Source organism: Equus przewalskii, chromosome 9 (genome assembly GCF_037783145.1).
Source record: "Equus przewalskii isolate Varuska chromosome 9, EquPr2, whole genome shotgun sequence".
Taxonomy (NCBI): Eukaryota; Metazoa; Chordata; class Mammalia; order Perissodactyla; family Equidae; genus Equus; species Equus przewalskii.
In genome coordinates this window covers 26867024-26893598 of record NC_091839.1, presented here as the reverse complement: position 1 = coordinate 26893598, position 26575 = coordinate 26867024, and the positions used below count along the sequence as shown (strand labels likewise).

The 26575-nt window shown below is 44.3% G+C and overlaps 1 protein-coding gene across 1 annotated transcript; it reads right to left on the bottom strand.

Moving 5' to 3' along the window:
* Positions 1-15571: 15571 nt before the first annotated feature.
* On the bottom strand, positions 15572-25442 carry LOC103565802 (zinc finger protein 154-like). The gene is made up of 3 exons (XM_070633537.1): positions 25163-25442; positions 21718-21844; positions 15572-20284 (listed from the first exon to the last, which is right to left on the bottom strand). The coding sequence occupies exons 1-3, from the start codon at positions 25193-25195 to the stop codon at positions 18981-18983; spliced, it is 1464 nt and encodes a 487-aa protein (XP_070489638.1). The 5' UTR covers positions 25196-25442; the 3' UTR covers positions 15572-18980.
* Between the last annotated feature and the right edge of the window lie 1133 nt (positions 25443-26575).

Below are 26575 nucleotides of genomic sequence, written 5' to 3'. Positions count from 1 at the left end.
CCGCGGAGGAAAGGCCTGCCCAGGGTCCCGGGGGCGCGGGGGCCGCCGCCCCAGCGGGAAGGCGGGAGTCCTCCCGGAGTCGGGGCGCCGGGAGAAGCGACCCACAGCGCGGGGAACGCCCGGCAGGGGACCCCGCTGGGAGACCACCCGGCAGTGAGGACGGAGGGAAGGGGGCCAATGGCGAGACGGACAGCGGTCCGAGGGGACCCGCTCACAAGGTCCCGGGTGGGGTCGGAGGCGCCACCGTCAGCTCTGAGCCCTCGTCGCTAAGGCGAGGCCACTCGGGTCTCCGAGACCCCCGACGTTCGGGGAGAACCCTCCCCGCTGACCCGCGTGCGAGGCCTCTGCAGCCTCCCGCCTTCCTGCAGCTGCTGCCCGGCCTGGGGGAGTGTCCCGCACACGCCAAGGCTGGTTTCCCGCCAAAGCCCGCGGACCCGAGTGGAATCTTCCACTCCTTCTCTGCACATCCCGCTTCCACGGTGGGAGCACTGACACTTGGGGAATTGGCAAACACTACGAACCGGGGCTAGATTTACTGTATTACTGAATGCCGGGACTCAGGCGATGGACGTTAAGGTCATAATGCAGACGAAACTGAAGTGTGTATGGTCTTTGTGGCCATGACACTGTGCATGACACAAAAAATGTGACAGAGGGGGCCGGCCAGGAGGCGCAGCGGTTAAGTGCGCACGTTCTGCTTTGGCGGCCAGGGGTTCGCCAGTTCGGATCCCAGGTGTGGACATGGCACCGCTTGGCAGGCCATGCTGTGGTAGGCATCCCACATATAAAGTAGAGAAAGATGGGCATGGATGTTAGCTCAGGGCCAGTCTTCCTCAGCAAAAAGAGGAGGATTGGCAGTAGTTAGCTCAGGGCTAATCTTCCTAAAAAAAAAAAAATTGACAGAAAAAATAAGGAAATATCCTTCCAGTAGTAAAAACATTTATTCCATACAGCAAAATGTCACTCCACTTAAGAATGAGTAGAATTATAACATGCCAGAGTCCCGCCCCGGCTGAGTCCAGGTTCCTGAGGGATGGACGGCGTAGGCACAATGAAGGGAAAACAAAGGGGACGTGAGACTTGGGTTGGTGTTAGCAAGTCCAACTTTACTGTGCACAAGTGTCGTTTATAAATTTTTCAGGATTAGTACACAAATAGTTCTACAAATAATCTGAGAGCGATAAGGAAGTAAAAAATGAGCACAAGAATATTTATTAGCATTCTAGTCCATAGAGCATAAGGTTAATGGTAGTCTTCTCCGCAATTAACTATTGTTTGTTGTCTCTAACCTAAAAGAGATAGGTACCTACGCATCTGTTGTAATTCATGGTAAAGTTAAATCAAAGAGAGAAGGTCCAGGCCTCCGGACAGGACAGCAGTCTGTCTGGTTACATCCTGGTGGAGCCATCCCTGCCTCCCTCAATCATTTACCCCATTAGTGTAGATGGTTAATGGGAACAAAAGGCGACTCCAGGGTATCTTATCCCCAGGGCTATCTGCATTCTCAGCGGGCAGTTAAACATCTGTACATTTTCGCGCCCTTTAGGGGGTGAAAGCATTCCTTTGTCTTTTAGATTTTGGAGCTAACAGTCCCTTAAGCACACTGCCGGAGAAAGTATCATTTTGTTAGTAAAGTAAAGGGCTGAAAAGCTAAGCTAAACTATCTATCTTCAAGAATAAAAAACAGAAATAAGTATAAACATAACCTTGATAGAAAGCATGCATATAATTCAGAAAATATCAGGGGTGTCGGCCGGCCATTCTTCACCGAGGGGCATCCCTGCACCCCTCGGCCCTTCTACTCATCAATTATTTATTATTTATTGCTTTTAGGAGAAAACCTCTATAACATTTTAACAGAAAGCAGAAGGTCAAGAATAATATATACATACTTCTTGATCATCCAATTAACCAGCAAACTTAGAAGGACGATGCATATATATATTTAGACAAAGAACTGGAGGGAGAAGGAAACATTAACCAGATGGAGGCCATAAACCTAATTCGACATCTTATCTGGGCAGGATTCCTTTCTGCTTGTCTCAAGAGGGACTGTGTGCTCCTCCATTAATTAACTGAAAAACATCTTGAAAGTTACCTGCAGGTGGACACATTCTCTTACTATATCTAATTTTCCCGGGAGGTAGTGCCTCCCAAGCAGCTACCCAAAGGAGTGAAAACTAGAGGTTAAGAAAGGAAAAGGAATGAAGGGCAATTAGAAGCAGCACAGGTTTAAGAACTATGTGAGGAGCCGGCCGGTTATTCTTCACCAAGGGGCGACCCTGCACCCCTCGGCGTTAATCGGCTGGACCCTGTCAAACAGCTGATCAAATGATGTAGCCACGGCTCCCGGCAATAACATGTCTTTGTTGCTTGTTTATTTGAAAATGAAAAGAGAAATAACCATAACATGAAAGTAGGCAAATGGGATGAACAGGAATTATACAAAAGATATACAGCTAGTAAATAAACACATGAAAACATGCTCAATATCACAAATACCTAGGGAAATACAATTAAAACCATACTGAGACAGCACTACACAATGATTAAAAGGGTCGACATTAAAAATTGACCATATCAAGTACTGGCAGAGATTTGGAGGAAACGGAACTTTCACACACTGCTGGTGGGAATGCAAAAAGAAGCAATCATGGTAGATGACAGCTTGGCAGTTTCTCAAAAATTTTAACATTCACCCACCCTCTGACTTAGGTTTTGCATTTTCAGTTATAATGGAAGAGAAATAAATAATCTATCCACATAAAGAATAGTAATAAAAATGTTCAAAGCAGCTTTATTTCCAATAGCCAAAAACTGGAAATAACCCAAATGCTCCAAAATAGATGAACAGATAAACGGGTATATATCCAGAGAACAGATACTACTCAGAAATAAAAAGAATGAACTACTCCTAGAAGAATTATTGGTGAATCCCAAAACAAGATTGCAGCATGAGGAACTGAGGGGAAAAAGAGTAAATGCTTTGAGTACAACCCTATAAGAGTCTAGAACGCAAACTAATCTGCTGGAAAGAAAGTAAATCAACGGTTGCTGGGTGGGCCAGGAAGGGCATGGGGAGAGATTAGGAAAGCGGCACAATATTCGAGTGACACGTAAGTTCAGTCTCAGGATTATGAGGATGGTTTCAAAGCTTCATATGTATGGGAAAACTTATCAAATTATAAACTCTAAATATGTATACTTTAAGGTATGTCAATTATACCTTAATAATCCTTTAAACATAGTTCAAAATGTAAATCTAGATCTCCCATTCTTTTAGAAAATAAGCATAGGTAACTCTATATTGACACTACAACCTCTCCTCCTGTCCTACCGAGGTCTGTCTTGCCTCATTGGCAGCTGGGGAGCAATACACGCTGTTACCACTTGTGTCAACAGGAATGCTGGCTGGGTTGGGTCACAAAAACCACATCCCTAGACTAGGAAATCTCCCTTCACTTTATCATAGTTTTCCTGCCTGCACAGCAATGGCCTTGAGATCAACAGTCCAGAGAGGGTATGGGAATCAAAAGACCTAAATTTTATCCGATAATGAGCTCTGTTATACAAGATACACGGGTCTGAAGGTTGAATAATTTCTGTGCACAGTGATCCTGCACAGCCATAGTGACTGGAACATTTCTTGATGCACTTTAGAAGAGGCACACTCCATCTAGTTGGCTGCAGTCTCCTCCACTCCCTGTTAATGCAGTCTTCTCGATTACCTATGACAGTTCCCCTGCCCCTGTGTGTTACAAGTGAATTCTGTACATTAGGGCACATGACTTCTTTGCAGGATCTGGGGGAGAGATTCTACTCTGCGGTGCCCAGCATTATGTAATATCAACTGTCAACAAGCAATTCATGTTTCCAGAAGCACTGGAGATTGCCACAACTGTTCCCTCTTCAAAGTGATCTCTGAGCCCACAAAAAATCCTGGCATCCAGGCCCCAAATTAGGACCACACAGCCCAGGTCTGTATCCTAGGAAGCTGCGTCAGTCTGCTAGAACTGCTGTACAAAGTACCACAGATGGAGTGGCTTAGACAACAGACTTTTATTTTCCTACAAATCTGGAGACTAGAAATGTGAGAATAAGGTGCCAGCAGTGTTGGTTTCTTCTGAGGCCTCTCTCCTTGGCCTGTAGGTGGTGGTCTTCTCCCCATCTTCACTTAGTCTTCCTTCTGCGCATCTGTGTGTCATCATCTCCTCTTCTTACAAGGAGACCAGTCATACTGCATGAGGGTCCACCCTAATAACCTCATTTTAAGTTAATTATCTCTTTAAAGATGCTGTGTCCAGATATAGACACATTCTGAGGTACTGGGGGTTAGGACTTCAACAGATGAATTTTGGGGTACACAGCTCAACCCATAACAAAGGCTTTGGATCATAATGCAAATTAAGGCCAAAACCGGAGAGCTTTTCTTTCTTTCTTTATTCATTCATTTACAATCATATTGTCTTCGCTGAGCTACACAAAATTTGAGATCCTGTGTATATTGGTTTGATATGATTTCAAATCTACTTGTTTATTACTTAAGTTGTTTTAATCCACCTGTTTATGAAAAAGACAAAAATAAGCTGTTTTGATATAAGAATGAAGTAAGATGTGTCAGGACGTCACCTCACCTGTTATCTCACCTGTTGTCATTGATCAGCTCAGTAGCTCAAGTGATGATGAGCAATGCTGGGGGCTTCTCACTAAGGACATGTGGAGAAGCAGCTATGGTGAGGGGACACTTAGACTATAAATACCCAGAGCTTGTAAGAATTATTTGCGAGTTTCGATCTGAACAAGACATCACTTTGCTGACCTAAATAAACTCTCCAAAGACCTGGGGGCGTTAGCTCCTAGTCATAGTGGTGACAAACCACAGAGCAACTCCACGAAGATCAGCCTGCCCACCAACACCGGCGCCATCATTCCCTAGCAAGGTGCTCTGGCAGCAGCGAACTTGTCACTTTCATTTTGTGCTGGCAGCTGGATGTCAGCTCTCAGCTGGTCAAGACATTTCTCCTGAGTGCTTCCTCATATAAAAAAGAGCACCTCGAACTAAATTTGGTCTTTATTCTTTTCATCTCCCCTTTCCTGGAACAATAGTGTGATTAATCTGTCATTGGTTTGGAGTATGTTCTGTTATATAATTTATTTATTGGCTAATTAAGAGACAGTATCCTGTTTGCTATTGGTTTGTGAAACTATTATAAATCCCACAGTGAACCTGTGTTAAATAAAATATTGGCAAAGACAATCTTAGTCTCTGAGAATAATTTTGCCCCCAAAACAAAACAATTGGCATAGTTGGCACCCTACCCAAATTAATAATAATTAATATTGGTCAGTGCTGTGAGTACATCATACTCCATGCCAAATTTGAAATACATATTGATAAATTATGTTAAATTTATAAGTGGCCAAAATCTAGTAAAGCCCATTACTGCACTGACCAATTTTAAATTTAATGTACAATCTACCATCTATGGCATCCTGCTGAAATTATAAACAGCCAGTGAATGGACAAGTTGATAGAGCTATTCTGGTTTAGATGCTAATGCTGCTGCAATAATTATCTTAATACTGCTTTACCATATTATAAACAATTTGGAATGCTCTATTAAGCATCTCTATAATAAAATGTACTTTGAACAACTATTGTAAAAGGCAGGACAATAGCAAACAGGCCTCACTCACTAATTCTATCAAAATTACTCCAGAGGTGGTTTAAGGGTAGAATGAATTATATATTAACTTCTGAGGATTCCTGGAGACCTACTTAAAACTTAGTTTGGACAAACTTAAAATTAAGGAAACTGCAGATGTTGGCCTGATCACCCAGTAATAAGATATATCCTATATTAAAAAGAGCAAGTAAAGAAGAAATTCCAGCACTCTCATTAGGAGCATTAAGTAATATAGATGCTGATAGGCAGAAAGGAAAAGTGTTAGCACAAAAAGTGATCTCCAGAGACGGAAGAAACCCAGACCCTTTTGTTCCTAATGGCACCAATCCATACCCTGAGGACGATGATTTTTATAGTCCTTTTGACACCAATAACTTTAACCTACAAGAAGCTGGGCACATGAATATAGACAAAACTACAACAAATGATAACATAGATCCAATCAGCCAGTGAAGAGAAAGTTTATAGTGGACAAGAAATGACAAACATTAGAATAGCATTCCAACAAACTGATTTGGCCACATAAACCCAGCGACTATTAGATTTATGGTCCAAAGGAGGACAGAACCTGATCCTCACAGAAGCAGAGATTGTGCAACTCGGAAACATTTCCACTGATCTTCAATTTAATCAACACCTTAAAGCACTTGGACAAAATAATACTACTTTACAAAGATCTTTGACTGAGTGGCAGCAACCTGGAGATTAAGATGGCCTACACCTAATATTTTATCCCTTAAAACATCTCCATGGAGGGGCCAGCCCAGTGGTGCAGTGGTTAAGCTTGCTCACTCTGCTTTGGTGCCCGGGGTTCACCAGTTCAGATCCCAGGGGCGGACCTGCGCACCGCTTGTCGAGCTATGCTGTGGCAGGCATCCCACATATAAAGTAGAGGAAGATGGGCATGCATGTTAGCTCAGGGCCAATCTTCCTCAGCAAAAAGAGGAGGATTAGAGGTGGATGTTAGCTCAGGACTAATCTTCCTCAGCAAAAAGAGGAGGATTGGAGGTGGCTGTTAGCCCAGGACTAATATTCCTCAAAGGAAAAATAAACACATCTCCATGGAAAACAGCAGGGGAACCTACTAATGTAGTAATGAAATTAGGACTATTGACTATGGTTTATAAGAGAGACAGACACTCTCACCACTACAAGTGGAAGCAACAGAGCAAATTAAAAAGGTCATCCTAAAAGCTGCCCTTCCACAGGACAGAACAGCACTATTTACAGTATTTTTTTTTTTTTAGATTTTTAATTTTTCCGTTTTCTCTCCAAAGCCCCCCTGGTACATAGTTGTATATTTTTAGCTGTGGGTCCTTCTAGTTGTGGCATGTGGGGTGCTGTCTCAGCATGGCTTGATGAGTGGTGCCATGTCTGTGCCCAGGATCCGAACTGGCAAAACCCTGGGCCGGGGAAGCGAAGCATGCGAACTTAACCACTTGGCCATGGGGCCGGCGCCTATTTATGGTATTTGCAGGCACTAGCGACAGCAGAGAGCTGATTGACTTGATAAGAACAGCTGAGGAACTAAGTCAAGATGAAAGCTGTAGCTTTAACACTAGTGTATGCAGACAAAACAGGCCTACACCTAATGTAAATGGACCCAATCAAAATAGACCATATAGAGTTAAATCTAGAAGGCCCTTTTGACTACCTAAAGCATTTAGACCACCACCCTTTAATCCAAATTATAAAAAAAGAAACCCAAATAGAAACCCTAGACTACTTACAGTGGCAGAGAAATGGAAAAAACCAACCTTTTAGAGGAAACAGACCTACAGAAAATAGATCCACTAACTCACTTACTGTAAATAATAACCCCTTTGTAAAACCTAATCCCCCTAATAGACAAGCTACTGATAGGCAAAGGAGAGAAAGCCCAATGAGCCCCTATAGGGACTCAGCAGTCTCTGTCTCCTGGCCCAAGCTGGAGACAACTGCCCCATGTTACAGTGGCAATATCAATAGAAACCCCTTTTGTAAATAAAAATACTACATATACTACTATGTTGTTAGATTCAGCGTCCCAAGTAACAATGATACAAAGATATCCTACTAATTTAGAAAATTTTAACAATAAAAAGGGAGTAATTGAAGGCTTAGGAGGAAAGTTAACCCCAGGGACAGGTGTACATAGATTCCTAACAATTGATGATAGACCACTCATTAAGGCTAAATGCCTTATAGCTTCCCAATTTAGAAAACATTCCTGGACTGGACGTAATAGGACATCATATAACAAATAAGGATGTAACAATTCCTAAAACTAATTTGGCTATGGCAAAATGGACTGCCTGTCCCATCTAAAATATCAAATATATCCCAACACAATTTTTTTTTTTGAGGAAGATCAGCCCTGCGCTAATATCTGCTGCCAATCCTCCTCTTTTTGCTGAGGAAGCCTGGCCCTGAGCTAACATCCATGCCCATCTTCCTCTATTTTATATGTGGGACGCCTACCACAGCATGGCTTGCCAAGTGGTGCCATGTCCGCACCTGGGATCCAAACCGGGGAACCCCAGGCTGCTGAAGCGGAATGTGCGAACTTAACTGCTGGGCCACTGGGCCGGCCGCACCCAACACAATCTTGAGGGAGGACATACTCAAATTAAGGAAAAAATTCAGGAACTCCCAAAGGAACAAATTATTGTGCCTACTATTTCACTATACCACAATCCAATCTGACCCGTTAAACAGCCAGACAGGTCATATAGGTTTACAATAGATTATAGGAATTTAAACAATACTCTCCCCAAATTGAGGGAGCACTCCCAGATAAAGGCACTATCATACGCAATATCACCACTGGATCTGGAACTTATCACACACTGATAGATTTATCTGACCTGTTCTTTGCGACTCCAGTTGATGAGAGCCAGCCCATGAATGCATTCACATGAAAAGGTAGAAAATATCAGTTTACTAGGTTACCACAAGGATATCTTAACAGCTCAGTGACAGCACACAACCTTCTAATACAAGACATCCAGGCCTTTTAGGAAATCACAACGCACAGACAAACCAATATTTCTTATATTGATGACATCCTTATTTATGGTGATAACTTGGAAGAACAGACTAGAGTCAAGAGAGAATTAACTGAATTCCTTACACTCAGAGGATGAACAATCAACCCAGGTAAAGTCCAAGGACCTCAAACTACAGTAAAATTTCTAGGCATAATTTGGTCCTCTGAAGGTAGGAAAATACCAGACCCAGTCATAAACAAGATAGATTGCATACTAACTCCTACCACAAAAGCAGCAGCTCAGAAACTAACAGGACTGTTTGGATATAGGAAACAGCACGTACCACATATAGGGATAACATTAAAACCCATCTATGAAATAACTAGAAAGAGTAGGGAATTTAGATGGACAGAGACTCAAGAGGCAGCCTTTACTTATTTGAAAAATGCTGTCAGAACTTTTAACACATGGGCACAGCTAATGAGGACTCTAAATAAAAACTAGAGTGCCTATACTCAGAAGGGTTTGCAATATGGTCACTGTAGACTAAAACATCACAGGATGCCAAATTTTACCTGTTTGGGTTTGGGGCTATGAAGCTCCCATGGTCCAAGAATAAACACTAACCAATTGAAAGGCTCACCTGGGCACTCTATGAAGCCCTACAAAACTCAGAGCCACTAACAGAAAGTAAATTAATTATATTTAAACTCCAAGAGCCTATTGTGGATTGGATAAAACAGACCCCCGACAAACAGAGGGGGACTGCCCCAGACCATAAAGTCCTACCATGGAAATGGTATATTTCTGAGCGGGATGTATGGATAGATGGTCAACCCTCTGCATTAACTGAGGAAATTTCAGCAATGCCAATAGTGGACTTGCTGGAATTTCTGAGGGCTGAGTGTATATATAAGCTAGAGCAGTTGGGCAATGGGGACCATCCTGATCCATAGCACTCAACAATGTATGGTTTACAGATGGATCAGCCTCCATGACACCATCTGGGGTACACTGGCAGGCTATGGTCTTGAGGACTAATGACAGTCTAACCCTGCTAGAATCAGGCTCAGGAGAATCAGCACAATAATGCTGAATTAATAGCCGTAAAATTGTCAACTGAACAAGCTGCTAAGGAAAATCAGAATGAAACATATCTTGCCTTGGACTAACGGGCAACAGCTAATAGAACAGCTCTTTGGTCAGGAATATGGCAGGAAAATAGGAAATAAGGACATACGGCTGAACATAGCACTAGCTGACATCTCCATATTCATCACACATCTCTGTACATCAGAAGGAAAACTCTGAAGTAACCAAGTTTAATAACCAGGGAGACAAACTCACTAGGAAAACTAATGAGGTGAGGATTTCTTGAGATTTATCTTAAGAAACACAATAATTGATAGTTAAGGAGGAAACCAACTCAAAACGTAACTACACGTGAACAAGGACAATGGAACATAAAACCTGAACACACAGATCATGCCAGTTAGGATCACTGCATGGGCATATCACCAAACAAGTCATGCTAGCATACACCAGAACGTGGTTAGAGAAAAGAAACATGTCTATGCCTACCAAGGATCTCCAATTTCAAATTAAGAAATGTGAGAACTGCTCAAAGTTGAAAGCTTGGAAGTCATTAATGAATACCCCAGATAAGGTCAGAGCTGACAGACCCTTACAAATTATACAAATTTATCATATCAAATGCTTGTCTATTTCAGAGAACCCTACAGCACTGCAGACACATGGTCAGGAATAGGATTACCCTACCCCTGCAGGAAAAGTGATCAAAAATCCACCCCAGAGCACAGGGAATGTGGATTGCTTACTAGGTATCCCAACCATCACAGAATCAGATCAGGGCACCCACTTCACAGAAAAGCTAAAACAAGAAAGGGCCCAAGAACAGGGCATGAAGTGGAACTTCTGCTAACCCTGCAACTCAAGGGATGGAAAACCTCCTATTGAATTAACATTGTAGGCACCCACAGAGATAAGAATTAGCACTTACAACATCCCAGAATATAAATTAAAAGCAAAAGTACTAATTGAAAAACATAATGATACATATAGTACTGGGGATATTACAGCACCTGCCACTGATAATACCTACTGGGTGACTGAAGGAAAAGGCATATTACGTCAAATTAAAGAAAATAATTTGATGCCTCTATACAATTTTCAGGCATGAATAACATCATCTTCTATCGTATCAACACTGGATGCTGACACTAAAAACATGGATATTTACTCTTTATATGATGGCAGGACACCTAACAGCAGACACAGTTTTGTATGACATCATTACTGGATGCCTAATATTTAGCATAGCATGCTGCAGAGCGATTATGCTTGAGGCAACACTGCCAGTAATGGCCATAATAACTATAGATTTCCTTGAGTGGCAAGAACAAGAAAGAATTTGAATTTTATAGGGCACTATCCTTATTTTTTGCAGGCTCACACATCTTGAACCCTAGAAATATTGCTAAGTGGGTCAGTGCAGCATGCTGCCTCCTGGCCATACTGTTTTGCTTATTGCTCACTCCAGGATACCATACTCATTACAGTTGTGGATACTCCTCCAAAAGCTCCAGCAATAGAAGTTGTGCCACCGTTCCAAATTGGAATGCCACCTTCTGGTCCAGATCCAACTCCACCGTCTGTGACATCCTCTACTTTCTCCACAGAACACCATCCTGGTCACCTTATTGCAACTGAGGACTCACCAGCATCACCAAGCCCAACCTCTGCACCCCACTTTTTGCTATCAGCACCATCAACTCACTGGGAAACCTTTGATCAGAAGAGAAACCAAATACTGAGGGAAGTTGACAAAGCACTAGAGGCCTCCACTTCCATCTCCACAAGAATCAATGAGGATCATAAACACCCCCTATTAGACACCAACTCAGAGGATGAAGACTGGCCTGAACTACTAACTGACTCTTGGTATTTTTTTTTTCCCGAGGAAGATTAGCCTGAGCCAACTGCTGCCAATCCTCCTCTTTTTGCTGAGGAATACTGGTCCTGAGCTAACATCTGTGCCCATTTTCCTCTACTTTATATGAGGGACACCTACCACAGCATGGCTTGCCAAGAGGTGCCATGTCTGCACCCGGGATCCGGGCCGGCAAACCCCGGGCCGCCGAAGTGGAACATGCGCATTTAACCGCTGCGCCACCGGCTGGCCCCTCACTCTTGGTATTATAAGCCAGCATAAATAGCAATACAAGCAGGCAGTGACTTTCATACTCTTCCCTTCCCTTATCTTTCTGAATTAGGGGCAGCACCAGACACATTTTAAGGGCTCACTAAAAACAACCCAGATCTGATTCCTGATCTACTAGGCATTTTAGCATACTACTGCACTAGAGTAGCTCTAGAATATTCAGAATGGGCACTTGGGTACCCACAGCCAAAACCCATTTGAAATCTTATACTCATATACTAGGCCATCTTGTTGCTCTTGCTCATTCAGAATTTGGAGACCAGGCATCTACCCGTTTGGTATCCCAGACATCGTATGTTGCTTCAATTGCTTATTATCTTATGTTTAATAGGAAAAAGCCTACATGCACCTAGTTCTGGTGCAGCTACATCTCCTACACATATCAACACTACCACTAATCCTTACTCAGTAGATCAAAATCTGATGCAATATAAAGGAAAATATTTGGCTTTAGCAATAGACCAAGCATAGCTACAAGAAATTACAAAATTGCTCACATGCACACACACTAATAAGGATATATTAGGAAAGATATTTAAACCATTATGCAGAGAAATGTATAACCACCAATTTATTTATTTTATTTATTTATTTATTTAATTTTGAGGAAGGTTAGCTATGAGCTAACATCTCCTGCCAATCCTCCTCGTCTTGTTGAGGAAGACTGGCCCTGAGCTAACATCCATGCCCATCTTCCTCTACTTTATATGTGGGATGCCTGCCAGAGCATGGCCTGACAAGCGGTGCGTAGGTCCGCACCTGGGACTCGAACTGGCAAACCCTGGGCTGCTGAAGCGGAGTGCGTGAACTTAACCTCTGCACCACCAGGCTGGCCCCTATAACCAGCAATTTAATATCCCACACTATGAAACAATTCAACATGCAATAAAAAGAAAATTTCGTATACCACATTGGTGGAATATGACCAAATATACTGAAGAAATACAATGGAGAGATTATGCGTGCTCTCCACATGCAGACCTAAAAGATTCATTTGTAGAAATGCATCAAAGCTAAACCCTTGCAGGATGCTCTTTGAATACATTTTATCAATAGGGAGGGCAAAAAATGACAATGCTAATGACACGTACAGAACCACAACCAGACACTCACGGGACATGTGACTGGTATTTAGAGACACTATCCAAAGGATTATATCACTTAGCTATGTGGCAATAGATATCTGCATGGGATAAAGTGGAGAACCACAATGGTGAAGATAATGATTGTTCTTTTTATTAAAAAAATGATGAAAATGATGGGGACAATACTATCCACACCACACAAACACCCACTATATCAATGATATATTTAATAAGGCACTCACTGATTCCACCAAAAATGTACCTGAAATAAACTACAAACTCTCTCTACTTCCATACAAACAACATCTATATTTAGGAGTTCCATGGAAATACAATACCACTGATGGCAAAGAAGACGTTATGTCACAGAACGGCCTAACCTGTTCCATTATGGCAATCTAACCATACATAAGACACCTATTGCTACATCTCTAGCAGAATTCTTTAATCCTTACACTTTCTTTAAAACATACAATGATTCTCTTGTACACTCCAAGCTAAACTGGCAACATAGGATTTTCCCATTAATCTTGACAACATTAAATTATGAGACATAAAATATGCCTTAACCCATCAAAACCCTTCAAGTATCCATCAGGATATTCAGAGGACAAGGTCACAATGTATAACAGAAAGATCCTCTCTGTTTAACAAATGCTACGGAGATGATTGTAGACCAGGAAACACGATCAAAGCAAAACAGTCTGGTAACCCAGGGAGAAAACCAGTAGCACATGCACAGACAAATATTAACGCAGTAATGAAGAAAGAAGCCTGGCCAGGTAAAATGGAGCAAGGTTCTATATGCGATTCCCTTCTGTGGTCTGATGCTATACTAAATGTTTCTGCAGCACCAGACAGTATTGGACGTTTCACACCCACACTGAAGGGATATAAATGATTAATTTGGTGCCATAATAAAACATATAAAGACTCTGGTGCCATCCATAGACTAGGACTTGACCTTTACTTACAAAATGTTAGTAAATCACCATGTGGGGATGCACCAAACAATGCAACTATGAACCAAACATTATCATGGCCCATGCCTAAGGTCACATATTTGACTTTAAATTTTACAAACAATATGTTCTTTTTTTTTTTCTCTAAGATTGGCACCTGAGCTAACAACTGTTGCCAATCTTTTTTTTTCTTTTCTGGTTTATCTTCCCCAATCCCCCTGGTACATAGTTGTATATCTTAGCTGAAGGTCCTTCTTTTTTTTACTTTTTTGTTTTTTTTGAGGAATATTAGCCCTGAGCTAACTACTGCCAGTCCTCCTCTTTTTGCTGGGGAAGACTGGCACTGAGCTAACATCCGTGCCCATCTTCCTCTACTTTATATGTGGGACGCCTACCACAGCATGGCTTGCCAAGCAGTGCCGTGTCTGGACCCGGGATCCGAACCGGCGAACCCCGGGCCACTGAGAAGCAGAATGTGCGCACTTAACCACTGCGCCACCGGGCCAGCCCCTGCAGGTCCTTCTAGTTGTGGCATGTGAGATGCCGCCTCAACGTGGCCTGACCAGTGGTGCCATATTCGTGCCCAGGATCCAAACCAGGGAAACCCTGGGCCGCTGCAGCAGAGAACACGAACTTAACCACTCGCCATGGGGCCAGCCCCCAAACAACATGTTCTTAATCAGAACATATGACGTGACATACAGGTATTCCAAGTATGAACCACAGGCAGATTCTCCTGTAGTGATGGGACAGGAATCTCAGAACCAATATACGCACTGGGATGCATAAAAAAATAATGTAGATATAAATACCACTAGATGGGGAGCAAGAACATGTGAAAAACTTTATTGGGGCCGGCCCCATGGCCCAGCGGTTAAGTTCGTGCGCTCTGCTTCGGCAGCTCAGGGTTTCACAGGTTCGGATCCTAGGCATGGACATGGTACCACTCATTAAGCCATGCTGAGGTGGCATCCCACATGCCAAAGCTAGAAGGACTCACAACTAAAAATATACACCCATGTACTGGGGGGGTTTGGGGAGAAAAAGGAAAAATAAAATCTTTAAAATAAATTTAAAAAAATAATAATTTTAAAAACTTTTATTATACTAGTAACATATCAAACATTGCCGATTGGAGTAATATCATGCCCTATTTATGGTACAGAACACATGACTGGTGGAAACGAAGAGTGAGAGATAAAATATTAAATTAAAAAATTTAGGGGGCTGGCCCCGTGGCTGAGTGGTTAAGTTCGCACACTGCGCTTCGGTGGCCCAGGGTTTTGCCAGTTCGGATCCTGGGCATGGACATGGCACCTCTCATCAGACCACACTGAGGCAGCATACTATATGCCACAACTAGAAGGACCCACAACTAAAAATATACAACCATGTACCAGGGGGCTTTGGGGAGAAAATGGAAAAATATAATTTTAAAAAAAAATTGAGGGTAACCTAGAAAAACCATTAAAAACTTAGAGAGATGAGTTTACCACATGGAGTACTAAATATGTAGTTCCAGCCATGAGTAATAATGAAACTTTAGGAATAGACATTGTCATAGCAGATCCACATGAGGACAACTGGGCAATTATGTTTTTAAATAGAAATAGCCAAAAACTGGTCATTTACTACACCAACTTACACTGTTTAATGCATATTCACCTCTTAGAAAATTAACAATAGATCCATGGACACTATGTCCAGACTTTAAAAGAACAGGGACACCTTATAAAGTATATAGAGAACACGCAGGAAAATTAGCATGTAACACATATCATTACCCTTGGGGGTATACGTGAGGCTTCTATCTCTCACCACAGATTTTGACCTCAAGAACATGGGAACTTATGTTAATAAAACCTCTCACGGTCATATTGGAACCCTCAAAGTAGCCTGTGCTTTGAAACTTAATATACAAGACTTTCAAGCCAGATACAGTTCCCCAATTGTGCTCAGTTTTATCTATGGTCATTTATGCCCAATTTACAATCTATGCCCAAAACAGATTCGCTGAAAGGAAGGGAACCCCTACAGTTCTTTGTTAGACTGGTAGGAAATTTAATTGGAGGAGCAACGGCAGCTACTTTTTCTCAATTCCAAATTGATCAAAGCACATTAAATTTTAAAAACTGTAAAACCAAACAATCTCAATTTAACACACATGCAATGGCTCCTCTGTCATCACCGGGTACACAAATGGATAAAATTAACAACATATTACAAAACACACATGATTTTCACATGAAAGTAAATACAGCAATGGAAATTCACATAAAACCGCTGGAGGAAATGCTAAAAATAATGAAATACTAAAAAAAGACACAAAAGATGTTTCTTTATATATATAGATAGATAGATAGATACTTTTTTTTTTTTTTTGAGGAAGATTAGCCCTGAGCTAACACCCGCCGCCAATCCTCCTCTCTTTGCTGAGGAAGACTGGCCCTAAGCCAACATCCATGCCCATTTTCCTCTACTTTCTATGTGGGATGCCTACCACAGCATGGCTTGCCAAGTGGTGCCATGTCCACACCCGGGATCGGAATCAGTGAACCCCCAGGCTGCCCAAGCGGAACATGTGCACTTAACTGCTGCACCACCAGGCCGGCCCCCAAAAGATGTTTCTTTTAAGTGTAGATTGTTGCAGTTAAGATTGGTTGATACATGGAACACTCTTAGACAGCTACGATCTCAGGTCAATACTGGTAGCCTGAGATAACAGACAATCCAACTAGAACTAGAGTAGATACCCTACATCCTAATAGCTGTGATTCCTTGGGCAACTGTGAAATTAAAATATTGGCACTTAAAGAGGAAATATGACAATGGGTTACTACACTTTTTGTGGTTCCCCAATATCAAAAGGGAGAGTGGAGCCTACAGGCCACAGAAAGCCCCCTTATGATAGAAGGAAAACATGTTCCTAAGGATGTGTTAGTGGAATGGAATCAAAATACCCTTATTACTGCTAGACCTTTGAATATACCTATATATTCATTGGTTCAAGTACCCATGATTATAGCCTTGATGCCTCCTCAACCAGTTACATATAATATGTGAAACTGGACCATGATAGTAAGCTCTAAGCCAAACCTTACCCTACCCTATCAAGGTCAAGGGAAAATAAGGAACGCAACACATGATGGGATGTGTAAAACTAGAACAGGTAATGAATCTAACAAAAGATGGAAAAAGATATTACTCGAGGTCAATAGAAGATAAAGGAACCATTAAAATAACAGCACAAATACTCCACATTGAACCTCCTAAAATAAATGTAAATCATACATTAGAAAACTTAAGACAAGTAAAAGAACATCTAGAAGATGAGACTAATAGTCAACATAACTTTGCAGGAATTGAACAACATGCTTTTCCTAAAGTTATGACAGTTTTAAATTCTTAGGTAATGCCTAACAATGCTATCCAAGCTTGTAACCCCTGGGGCTTTATAAATGGCTTTTACACGGAAATGCAATCGCCAAGGAAGTTTAACTGAGCGGCTTAAGAAACTTAATTTCTGGTCTTTTGGTGACTGGATATGGCATTACATTAAAGACTTCTTTACTACGCTTTTGCTAATATTAGGAATATGGTTGCTTAAACTGGTCATTAAACTATGGTGTAAAAGAATGTGTGTCAAAGGAAAAAATACTCAGAAAATATGATTGATTGTGATGAAAGTTGTAAGCGATTTAGAACCACAGGGTGGACTGATATTTTTGTGAATTTAGATTTGTACAGGGCATTAGGCCCTTCGGATTAGTGTGTGAGCGATTTCAAATCAGTGTGGATTGTGTATTGGTTTGATACAGACCCAGTGAAATTCGTTCACCCCTTTCACGGTGGTAGAGCCCAACTCTCGCTTCAAACCACCCCTCAGGATGAATAGAACACCCAAGATTAAAGGTAATCTAACAAAAAGGCTTTTATTATTGCATGAACCCGAGCAATGTGTGGTGCAAAAGTGCTGGGTTGGCGACTTGGAAACTGCAAAGATTTATCACAAGCATCACATGAGACCAACGTCTCTAAGAGATGTAGTCTTTCTCTGCAAGATACCACCCAGAACTCAGCTCGGGTACTCTGGGCCAACAACGGGTCAAATCTATGCCCTAACTTAGAGAGAGCGAAATGGGGATCTCCTGAGGGTACCACTTACCCATTTCAATCAACAAATGAGAGCAGAGATCAGCTTCACTAAGCATGTTGAGGTGGTAACAGATGTACACTGTGGGGCCCTGCCAGGCGGCATAGGTGAAATGACTTCTGCCACAGAAACTGGCAGTGACTTAAAGCTAGCAAGGACTCTGGGCAAGTTGGAAAGCACAATGTAGCTTGTGGAAGTTCTCCAAATAGCTGGAATTTATGGGAAACCAATCCACTATGGACATTCAGATGAACGAAGGTTCTCCTCCAGTGTAATTACACTAAGCAAGCAAATATCACGTTCTGTTATGTTAAAGCCTTTCTGCAGTGTGAACTCTGAAGTGTAGAATGAAGACAGATGACTGGCTAAAGGAATTGCGACATTCACCCACTCATAAGGCTTTGCTCCAGTGTGAATTCTTTGATTTTTATGAGACTGTATCTTTGGCTAAACCATTACCCATATTCTCCACATTTGTCTTAGCTCAGGCTGCTATAACAAACTATAATAAACTGGGTGGCTTATAAACAACAGAAACTTATTTCTCAATTGTGGAGGCTGGAGATCTGACATCACAGTTCCCACGTGGTCAGGCTTTGTGTCTGATGAGGACCTACTTCCCCATTCATAGATGACAATCTTCTCAAAGGGTCCTCACATGGGAGACAGACAAAGCAAGCTCTCTCAGGACTCTTCCTAGAACACTAATCCTATCTATGAGGGCTCTAGTCTACAACCTATTCTAACCCTAATTACCTCCCAAAGACGTCCCTTCCTAATACCACCACTGTGGTACCTAATACTACCCTAATGAGGATAGGGTTTCGACATAGGAATTTTGGGGAACATAAATGTTCGGTTCATAGCATGACTCATAAGGCCTTTATCTAGTGTGTACTTTCTGGTGTTGAATGAGACTGGAGCTCTGACTAAAAGATTTCCCACATTCACTACACTCATAAGGCCTTTCTCCAGTGTGAACTCTCCAATGTTTATTGAGGTTGGACTTGTTACTAAACAATTTTCCACATTCATCACACTCATAAGGCCTTACTCCAGTGTGAACTCTCTGGTGTTGAATGAGGCCAGAATTTTGGTAAAAGGATTTTCCACATTCTCCACACTCATAGGGCCTTTCCCCAGTGTGAACTATCTGGTGTTTAATGAGGCTAGAGCTATGGCTAAAGGATTTCTCACATTCACAGCACTCATATGGCCTTTCTCCAGTGTGAATTCTCCCATGGTTATTGAGGTGGGACCTTTGGCTAAATGATTTCCCACATTCGCTGCACTCATAAGGCCTTTCTCCAGTGTGAACTCTCTGGTGTTCCAAGAGAATAGACCTGTAGGTAAAAGATTTCCCACATTCCTTGCATTCATAAGGCCTTTCTGCAGTGTGAACTCTCTGGTGTTTCATGAGGTTAGAGCTATGGGTAAAGGTTTTCCCACATTTCCCACATTCATAAGGCCTTTCTCCAGTGTGAACTCTCTGGTGATTATTGAGGGTATAGCTTTTACTAAAGGATTTCCCACACTCCCCGCACTTATAAGGCCTTTCTCCTGAGTGAACTCTCCAGTGTCTAATAAGGCTGTAACTTTGGCTAAACGATTTCCCACATTCACTGCACACATAACATCTTTCTCTAGTGAGGACACTTTGGCGCTGAACAAGTGTATGTTTGCAGCTCAAAGCTTTCATGTATTCTCCAGAGTTGTAAAGAGGTTTTCGTCTATGAAACGCTGCCCCACACTCGGTCGTGGTATTTGACTTTTCTTCAGTGTGAGTGGTTTGTACCTGGAAGTGTCCTGATAAGGCCAGGAAGCCCTTCCCAACCTCCCTGCAAGTAAAGGGCTTCCCAGACACGTGGAATTTGCAATCATTCACAACCAACGCTCTGCTCACATTGATTCCGAAGGGTTTCTCTCCAATGTCCTGCTTCTGGTGCTGATGGAGGTTTGCATTGAAACATAATTGCTTCCCACATGGGCCAAACCTGTACAGCTTCTGTCCACGACGTGTTTCCAGGTTCTCAGCCAAGTGCAAAATGTCTTTCAAGATTGGGCTACACATCTCACATGGGGGCGCCCTCTGGGAAGACAGACCTGCCTTGGAAAACCTGACCTGTGACATTCTTTCTACAGAAACACTCTGTTCAGGTGCCTCATCCTCTGCTCCACACCAACAACCTAAAAGAAAAGAAATACTGGTCAAGTGCATGTTCACTTTGGTGGGAGGCGGCAGCCCATACACAAATGTGTGTCTGACACAACCAGGAATGAGTCCATGGGATTGTTTGCAGAAGCATGGAGTTGGGTTCAGGTTGAAGATTACTTAGCAGTACTGGGCTATAAAGATCGCAAAATGTGGGAGGCCTCATGAAGTAAAGGACACATGCAGTGCAACCAAGGGAGAAGAGAGAGAACCTACAACTCATTCCTCTCTAAAGAAATTTTAGCAGGTGGCTGCTTGTGTCTAATACCTGAACACTGGGTAGAAAAGTACAGGCGATAGCACAAAATGGGGGAGATATCACAAGGGGAAGGCAGGGGCTATTGGTTCATGTGGAAACACTGAGCAGGATCTTATCTGCAGCTGACTCATGAGTGCTGTGTAGAAGGGAATGTCCAGGTTCAGGAATATCTGACTGCACCAGAGCAGCTGGTGTTCAATAATCGTTCAAGCATATGCACGCATTATGACATAATATGTAGAGGCCAACGTTGCAGAGCACTGCAGATGGAGCAGTGAGAATAAAGGGTGAGATATGGAGTGCAGAGATGTGAGGATTAGCCCACGGGCTGGATATGAGAAGTGACATGTAGAAGAATTTACAAGTTGGCAAAGCATCAAGAATGGGGAGAGAAAGGCAGAAATGGGATGCAGCCATTGGCTTTGAAACCAAAATAAGAGTCAAACAGAATATGTTTCTAGTATGATTTCAACACAACCCTGACATCATGCCCTCCCCTAGAGTGCCACTCCTCAGGACCAGGCTCCCTCTGAGCCCATCTTCCTGTGGATGGATTCATAGCCATCCTGTGAACCACCAAGGGCTCTCCATCCTACCCCCAAGATGAGCAACTACATGGCACCCACATGATGTCAAGTACTAAGGGAAGGACAGAAGAGATGAGCAGTCAGCAGTAGTAAAAAATAACTCAGTACATGATAGCCCACAGGAAAGAAAACTGAGGAGGATCCTGTAAGAATAGCCCATGGTCCACATGAGCAGCAACAATGTAAATGACGACAATTCCTGGCACAGGCAGGTATCAGGAAATGTTAGTAAGAGAAAAGTAAAATCTTGGGTACAGAGTTGCTTTGGATCTGGACAAATTTACCCAGTTAAGGAGATGGTAAGCAAGTGGGATCCATAATGGTGACTGCAAGATGACTGACCCTGGGTCCTTCTGGGTGAAGCTCAGGGGTAACAGGTGTCAGTCAACTTCAAGAAGAGGGCATTGCATACACCTCAGTCCAACCAACCACAGCATCGACCCAGGGAACTGGGGAACGAAGCAGTGCTCATGGTCCTAAGTGAGAAGGATAGATTTGTCTCTGGGGAAAAGGAAAGGGCAAAGACTAGCTCAGAGCAGGGGGAAAGGTGTGAGGCTCTTACCAAGGGAGGTTATAAGTGTCAAGTTCTCCAGCATCACGTCACGGTACAGGCATCTCTGAGCCTCATCAAGGAGATCCCATTCCTCCCAGGAGAAGTACACAGCCACGTCTTCAAAAGTCACAGTGCCCTGTCATAACAGGCACAGATGAAACCACAAACAGTTCCTTCCTAAGGACCTACAATCCCTTCCCCCACATATCTCACCCGTGCACATTCTCCTCCCAAGCTCTCCAACGCAGAGGAAAAATCAGGCCCTGGTGCCAATGGTGCTGTTGTCTCCTCATGGACTCATTGGTCACGAGGTCCAGCCATCAGTAACAAGATGCAGGTGGACAAATACATTTAGGCTGTGGGCTTGGCAAAGAATTCTACCACTTCCCACCAGGCAATTCCCCTGGTATGGCCAAGGTCACTTAAGTGTCAATATCAGAGCCCTGGGGCCATCAGACATACTCCCTCTCCACATCATTTTTCAGAATGCACATCTGGGGCCGGCCTCATGGCCGAGTGGTTAAGTTCATGCACTCCGCTTCAGCGGCCCAGGGTTTTGCCAGTAAGGATCCTGGGTGCAGACATGGCACCACTCATTAGGCCATGTTGAGATGGTATCCCACATACCACAATTGGAAGGACCCACAACTAAAATATACAATTATGTACTGGGGGGGATTGGGGAGAAAAAGCAGAAAAAAAAGAAAAAGAATGTACATGTATCACATCTCTGGATACCACAGCCATATGACCATGGCCACCACCATCTCACTGCCCCATACCTTAGGCCTTTCCCTGGCCTCCCCATGTGTTACTGTAATTTAATTGCCTCCTCTCCATCCCACCCACTGGTGAGGGTGGGATTCTGCCCTAGGGTTATGGGGACAGCCAAACATATGACACGTGACACTGCATAGATGAGATTGCCAGCAGTTTAATCAATGATATATATTCACGGCCTCAGAGGGAAGGACATCACACTCTGCACAGGGCTATACTGAGGTTATTCTCTGGTTGTACTCTAGAACAGGGGCTGTGGGACGCAAGCTTTGGAGTATCAGGAGGGTGAGGTGCCCCTGGGTTCCAGCGGGAGGATGCAATTGGTTGGTCTGAGTAACTCCATGGACTGGTAAAGAACTGAAACCTAATACAAAGGAATAAGGAGGAACTGTGTTTGGCTAGTAGACCTTATCCACAGGAGTAGAGTGGGGAGGGAAACTTGCACTCAGGCCATTTCAGGCCCTCTGGGTTTCACCAGATGTCAAGGCAGCACATGATATTGAGAATTAATGTTAGGCTTTACACTACAACTTGGCAGACAGCATCCAGAGTATGCTTGGCAAATTCACACGGGGTCCGATGTTACCACAGACTTTCCACCACGCCCACTACTGGTGGAAGTCCCCAGATACTTCTACAAAGGCCTCCCTGTCTGGCTCTGTTTCACGCCTCAGACCTAGCCACACAAAATTACGTGTGGATCTCAGATACCTATGGCCCTCTTCCACTCCTGCGCTACATTTGCTATCCTTCAGCAGTCATAACTTCCTCTGTTTACCTAACCTCCTTCAAAGCCCAGCCCTAGTGCTTGCCCACCTCAGGCCTAGTAAGGCTCACAGATAATCATATGTTCCCCTGACCTGATCCTCCAGGATGAATGCAACACCCAGGCCCCACAAACTGCCACAAAATTCTGGTGAATGTACAGCACGGAGAACAAGCATCAGCTCAGGCCTAAGTGTCATCCTGCCTCAATTACTCCTAGGCCTCTGTATTCATCTCATGTCCACTCTTCTCTTGGAAGCTCTGGTCACCTGCAAGACTATCCTGCCCCCAACACATCCTCCCTTCATGGGCACTTAACCACCTCACCTGTGTTTATGATGCCCAAAACCATCACCCAGCTATTCAAGCAAGAGATCCAGTCCACAGCCCCGACCCTCTGCTTCCTGGCCCCCTAACGGCTTTACTACCATAACCTGAAAATCACCCCTCCTAAATGTGGCCCAAAGCTCACTCACCTGGGTCCACAGAGTACCCACCACATTTTGGAAGCTTCTATCGAGAATCCTCCCAAGATTTCCAGATCTGTGTGTTCAGCTGCCTAATTCATGCCTCCACTCAGACTCTTAATGTGGCCAAAATAGAGCTTTTGAAATAAATTTCTAGTGAATATCACTCCCACTACAATCTTCCCCATTTTGGATGATGGAGCTTCCATTCCTACAGGTGCTAAAACCCAGGGGTCATCCCCGAATCCTGTGTTTCATTCCCTCTCCCTCCACATTGGAAAATCTAGCTGGCCCTCTTTCAAACACGCATCTAGAATCCAACCACTTTTCCTAGGCCACCATTGTGGTCCATTAATCCTTACCCAGAGTTGACAGTAGCCTTTACCCTGATCTTACTTTCTCTTCCCTCACTCCCACAGTATGTAGCCACTCTGCAGCCAGATGAAGGATGGTAAGACCTTTTAAGATCACCTCCTCTAACCTAAACCTCCAATTACCTCTAAAAGAGACATCCAGCTTCTCAGGCGGCCAGTCCAGTCCTGACTCCTACACCCCTGCTGTTTGTTCCCACTTGAAATAAAGGAGACCTGTGGTTTCCGTATACTTCCAACTCAGTTACACCTCTCAGCGTCTATGCATTTTTGTACCAGTTCCTGGTACCACCCTTTTTCACGTCGGTTGCCACAAACAGGAACACCTCTATAAAAGCCTGACACGGACTTAACAACTCTGGGCTTGGGGTTTCTCCAAGGTTCCCAGACCACAGGTCAGGGGGAATCGCATTTAAGGAAAGAACAGTCCAGAGAACATGCGGGTGGAGGTTGGGGCCAGTGAGGGTCTGAGACACCCTCAACTTCCCAGTGGGGTTCCGTAGGGTCTTCTGCAGCCACAGGAGCCTGCATGAAGAGGCGGGCCTTAGAGGAATGGGTCCACGGCGGCGTTCGAAGGGCTCAGGCCTCCCTGTACCCTTCCCTGGTCCTGGGGCCCGGAGACCTCAGGCTGGCTGTCTAACCTCCGGGCCTCAGTCCTCAGAGCTGCCTCGGACCAGCTCTGCGCCCTCGGACCAGGACTCCGCTCCCTGCGCCTCCCCGGCCTCCTCACCCCTTCCCGTCTGTTCTCTCCGAGCAGCTCCTGGAGAACTTTTGAAACCCCAACACGCACCGCGTCCCTCTCTGGTCACAGCCCTCCCGGCTCCGGGGCCCTAAGACTGAAGGAGCAGCCCCTCCCCTGCCGGTCCAGGGGGGACCCCACCTCACACTGTTCCCTGCGGACACAACGCGGACCCTCGGCCGCAGCCCGGCCCCCGCCCGCAGCCACAGGCCCCACGAGCGCCTCCCCGGCCCGGCCCCGGGGCCTGGGCTGCAGGCCCGGGAGCAGCGCCCGCCCGAGGGCTGGAGCTCGGCCTGCGCTGCGGGCGGGGCGGCCCGGAGCCGAGCGCTCACCTGAGCCGGCTCCCTCCGCGCGGCCGCCGCCATCGGCCTCGGGGGCGGCGCGGGGCCGGGAGCGGCGGGAGACGAGGCGCCGGGCGCGGCGCTCCCTGGCCCGGGCCTGGCGCGGGGCCCCGGGCGGCGTCGCCGAGCCTCAGAGCCGCCTGGGCCGCGGGGACGGCGCCTCCTCCCACGCCTCGTGGTCAGTCCTCTCAGCCCCGACCCGACGCTCCGTAAACCGAGGTAAACACCAGAGAGCAGCCAAAACAACCGCCACAGGGAGGATGCCGGAAACCCCTCCTCCACGTTCTGTGCCCAAACGGAAACGCCTGTTATCGGAGCCGTCTCCGTCTCTTTCGTCGCGGAGCACTCTGGGTAATGTAGTCGCGGCCGCTGGTGGAGGAGGACCCAGCCAGGCTTCCAGAGATGCCAAGCTCCCCCGAGGGAGTGCGGGATTCAGTCGTTCTTAAAGGGCCTTATCAGGTTTCTAGGGAGCGGTGTCAGCAGCTGATCGCACAAGTCTTTGGAAACATATCGTCTCAGACTCTTAAGCTCAGCATGGTCCCAAAAGCTAAAAATATTACCTCAGTTATTCCAAAAGGCTACAGATCCAAATGCACATATTGTTTCGTAGAGTCATTTAAACACAAAATGTATCTACTGGAAGTAGAAACTAACAAGCATTATCTTCTCGCAGTTCAAATGTATGGACGCCGAAGCATCAGAGACGGTTTTATCGTCCGTGTATGTTTGGTCAGGGACAAGGCAAAAAGTACTCCAGATAGGGCCATGACAGGGAAGACAGAGAAGTGAGGCAACCCTGAGGCAGGAGTATAAAGGTCGGTGTCTCTGGTTCCCATAGAAAACAGCTCTCCTGTATGTATAGTCAATTATTGTGTCCAATTAACTGACCAACACTTTTGTCTATTTAATATCTTTTACTTGATGTCCTGACATGTTCAATTTCTTGAGTCTGACATCAATCTCAAGAACAATAATGAAACAAATGCTATGTTGGTACTGGACAAGGGCTGCAATGTTCAAAGACAGAGCATGTATGCAAAGGATGCTGTCCACACTAAGATACTGAGAAGATCTTAAACCTATGATTTCTTCTCATTGCTGGGAAGTGGTTATAATTTCTCTTGTAATTGCAGGGACTGTTCTGCATGGGGAATTAATAGTATCTCAGAAAAACAGTTACAAAGCGCAAATTCCTGAAAGCTTTAAATGATTTTTCTTACACAACACCCACAAGACTGGAACACTTTTTTTTTCTTTTGCTAAGGAAGATAGGCCCTGAGCTTACCACTACACCACCAAGCCGGCCCCAAGACCAATACTTTTGACACCAAAGGTGTGTGTTTACACACCAAGCAATTCCCTAATTCTCTGCAGACACCATCTGGTGTCCTACAATTTAACTTA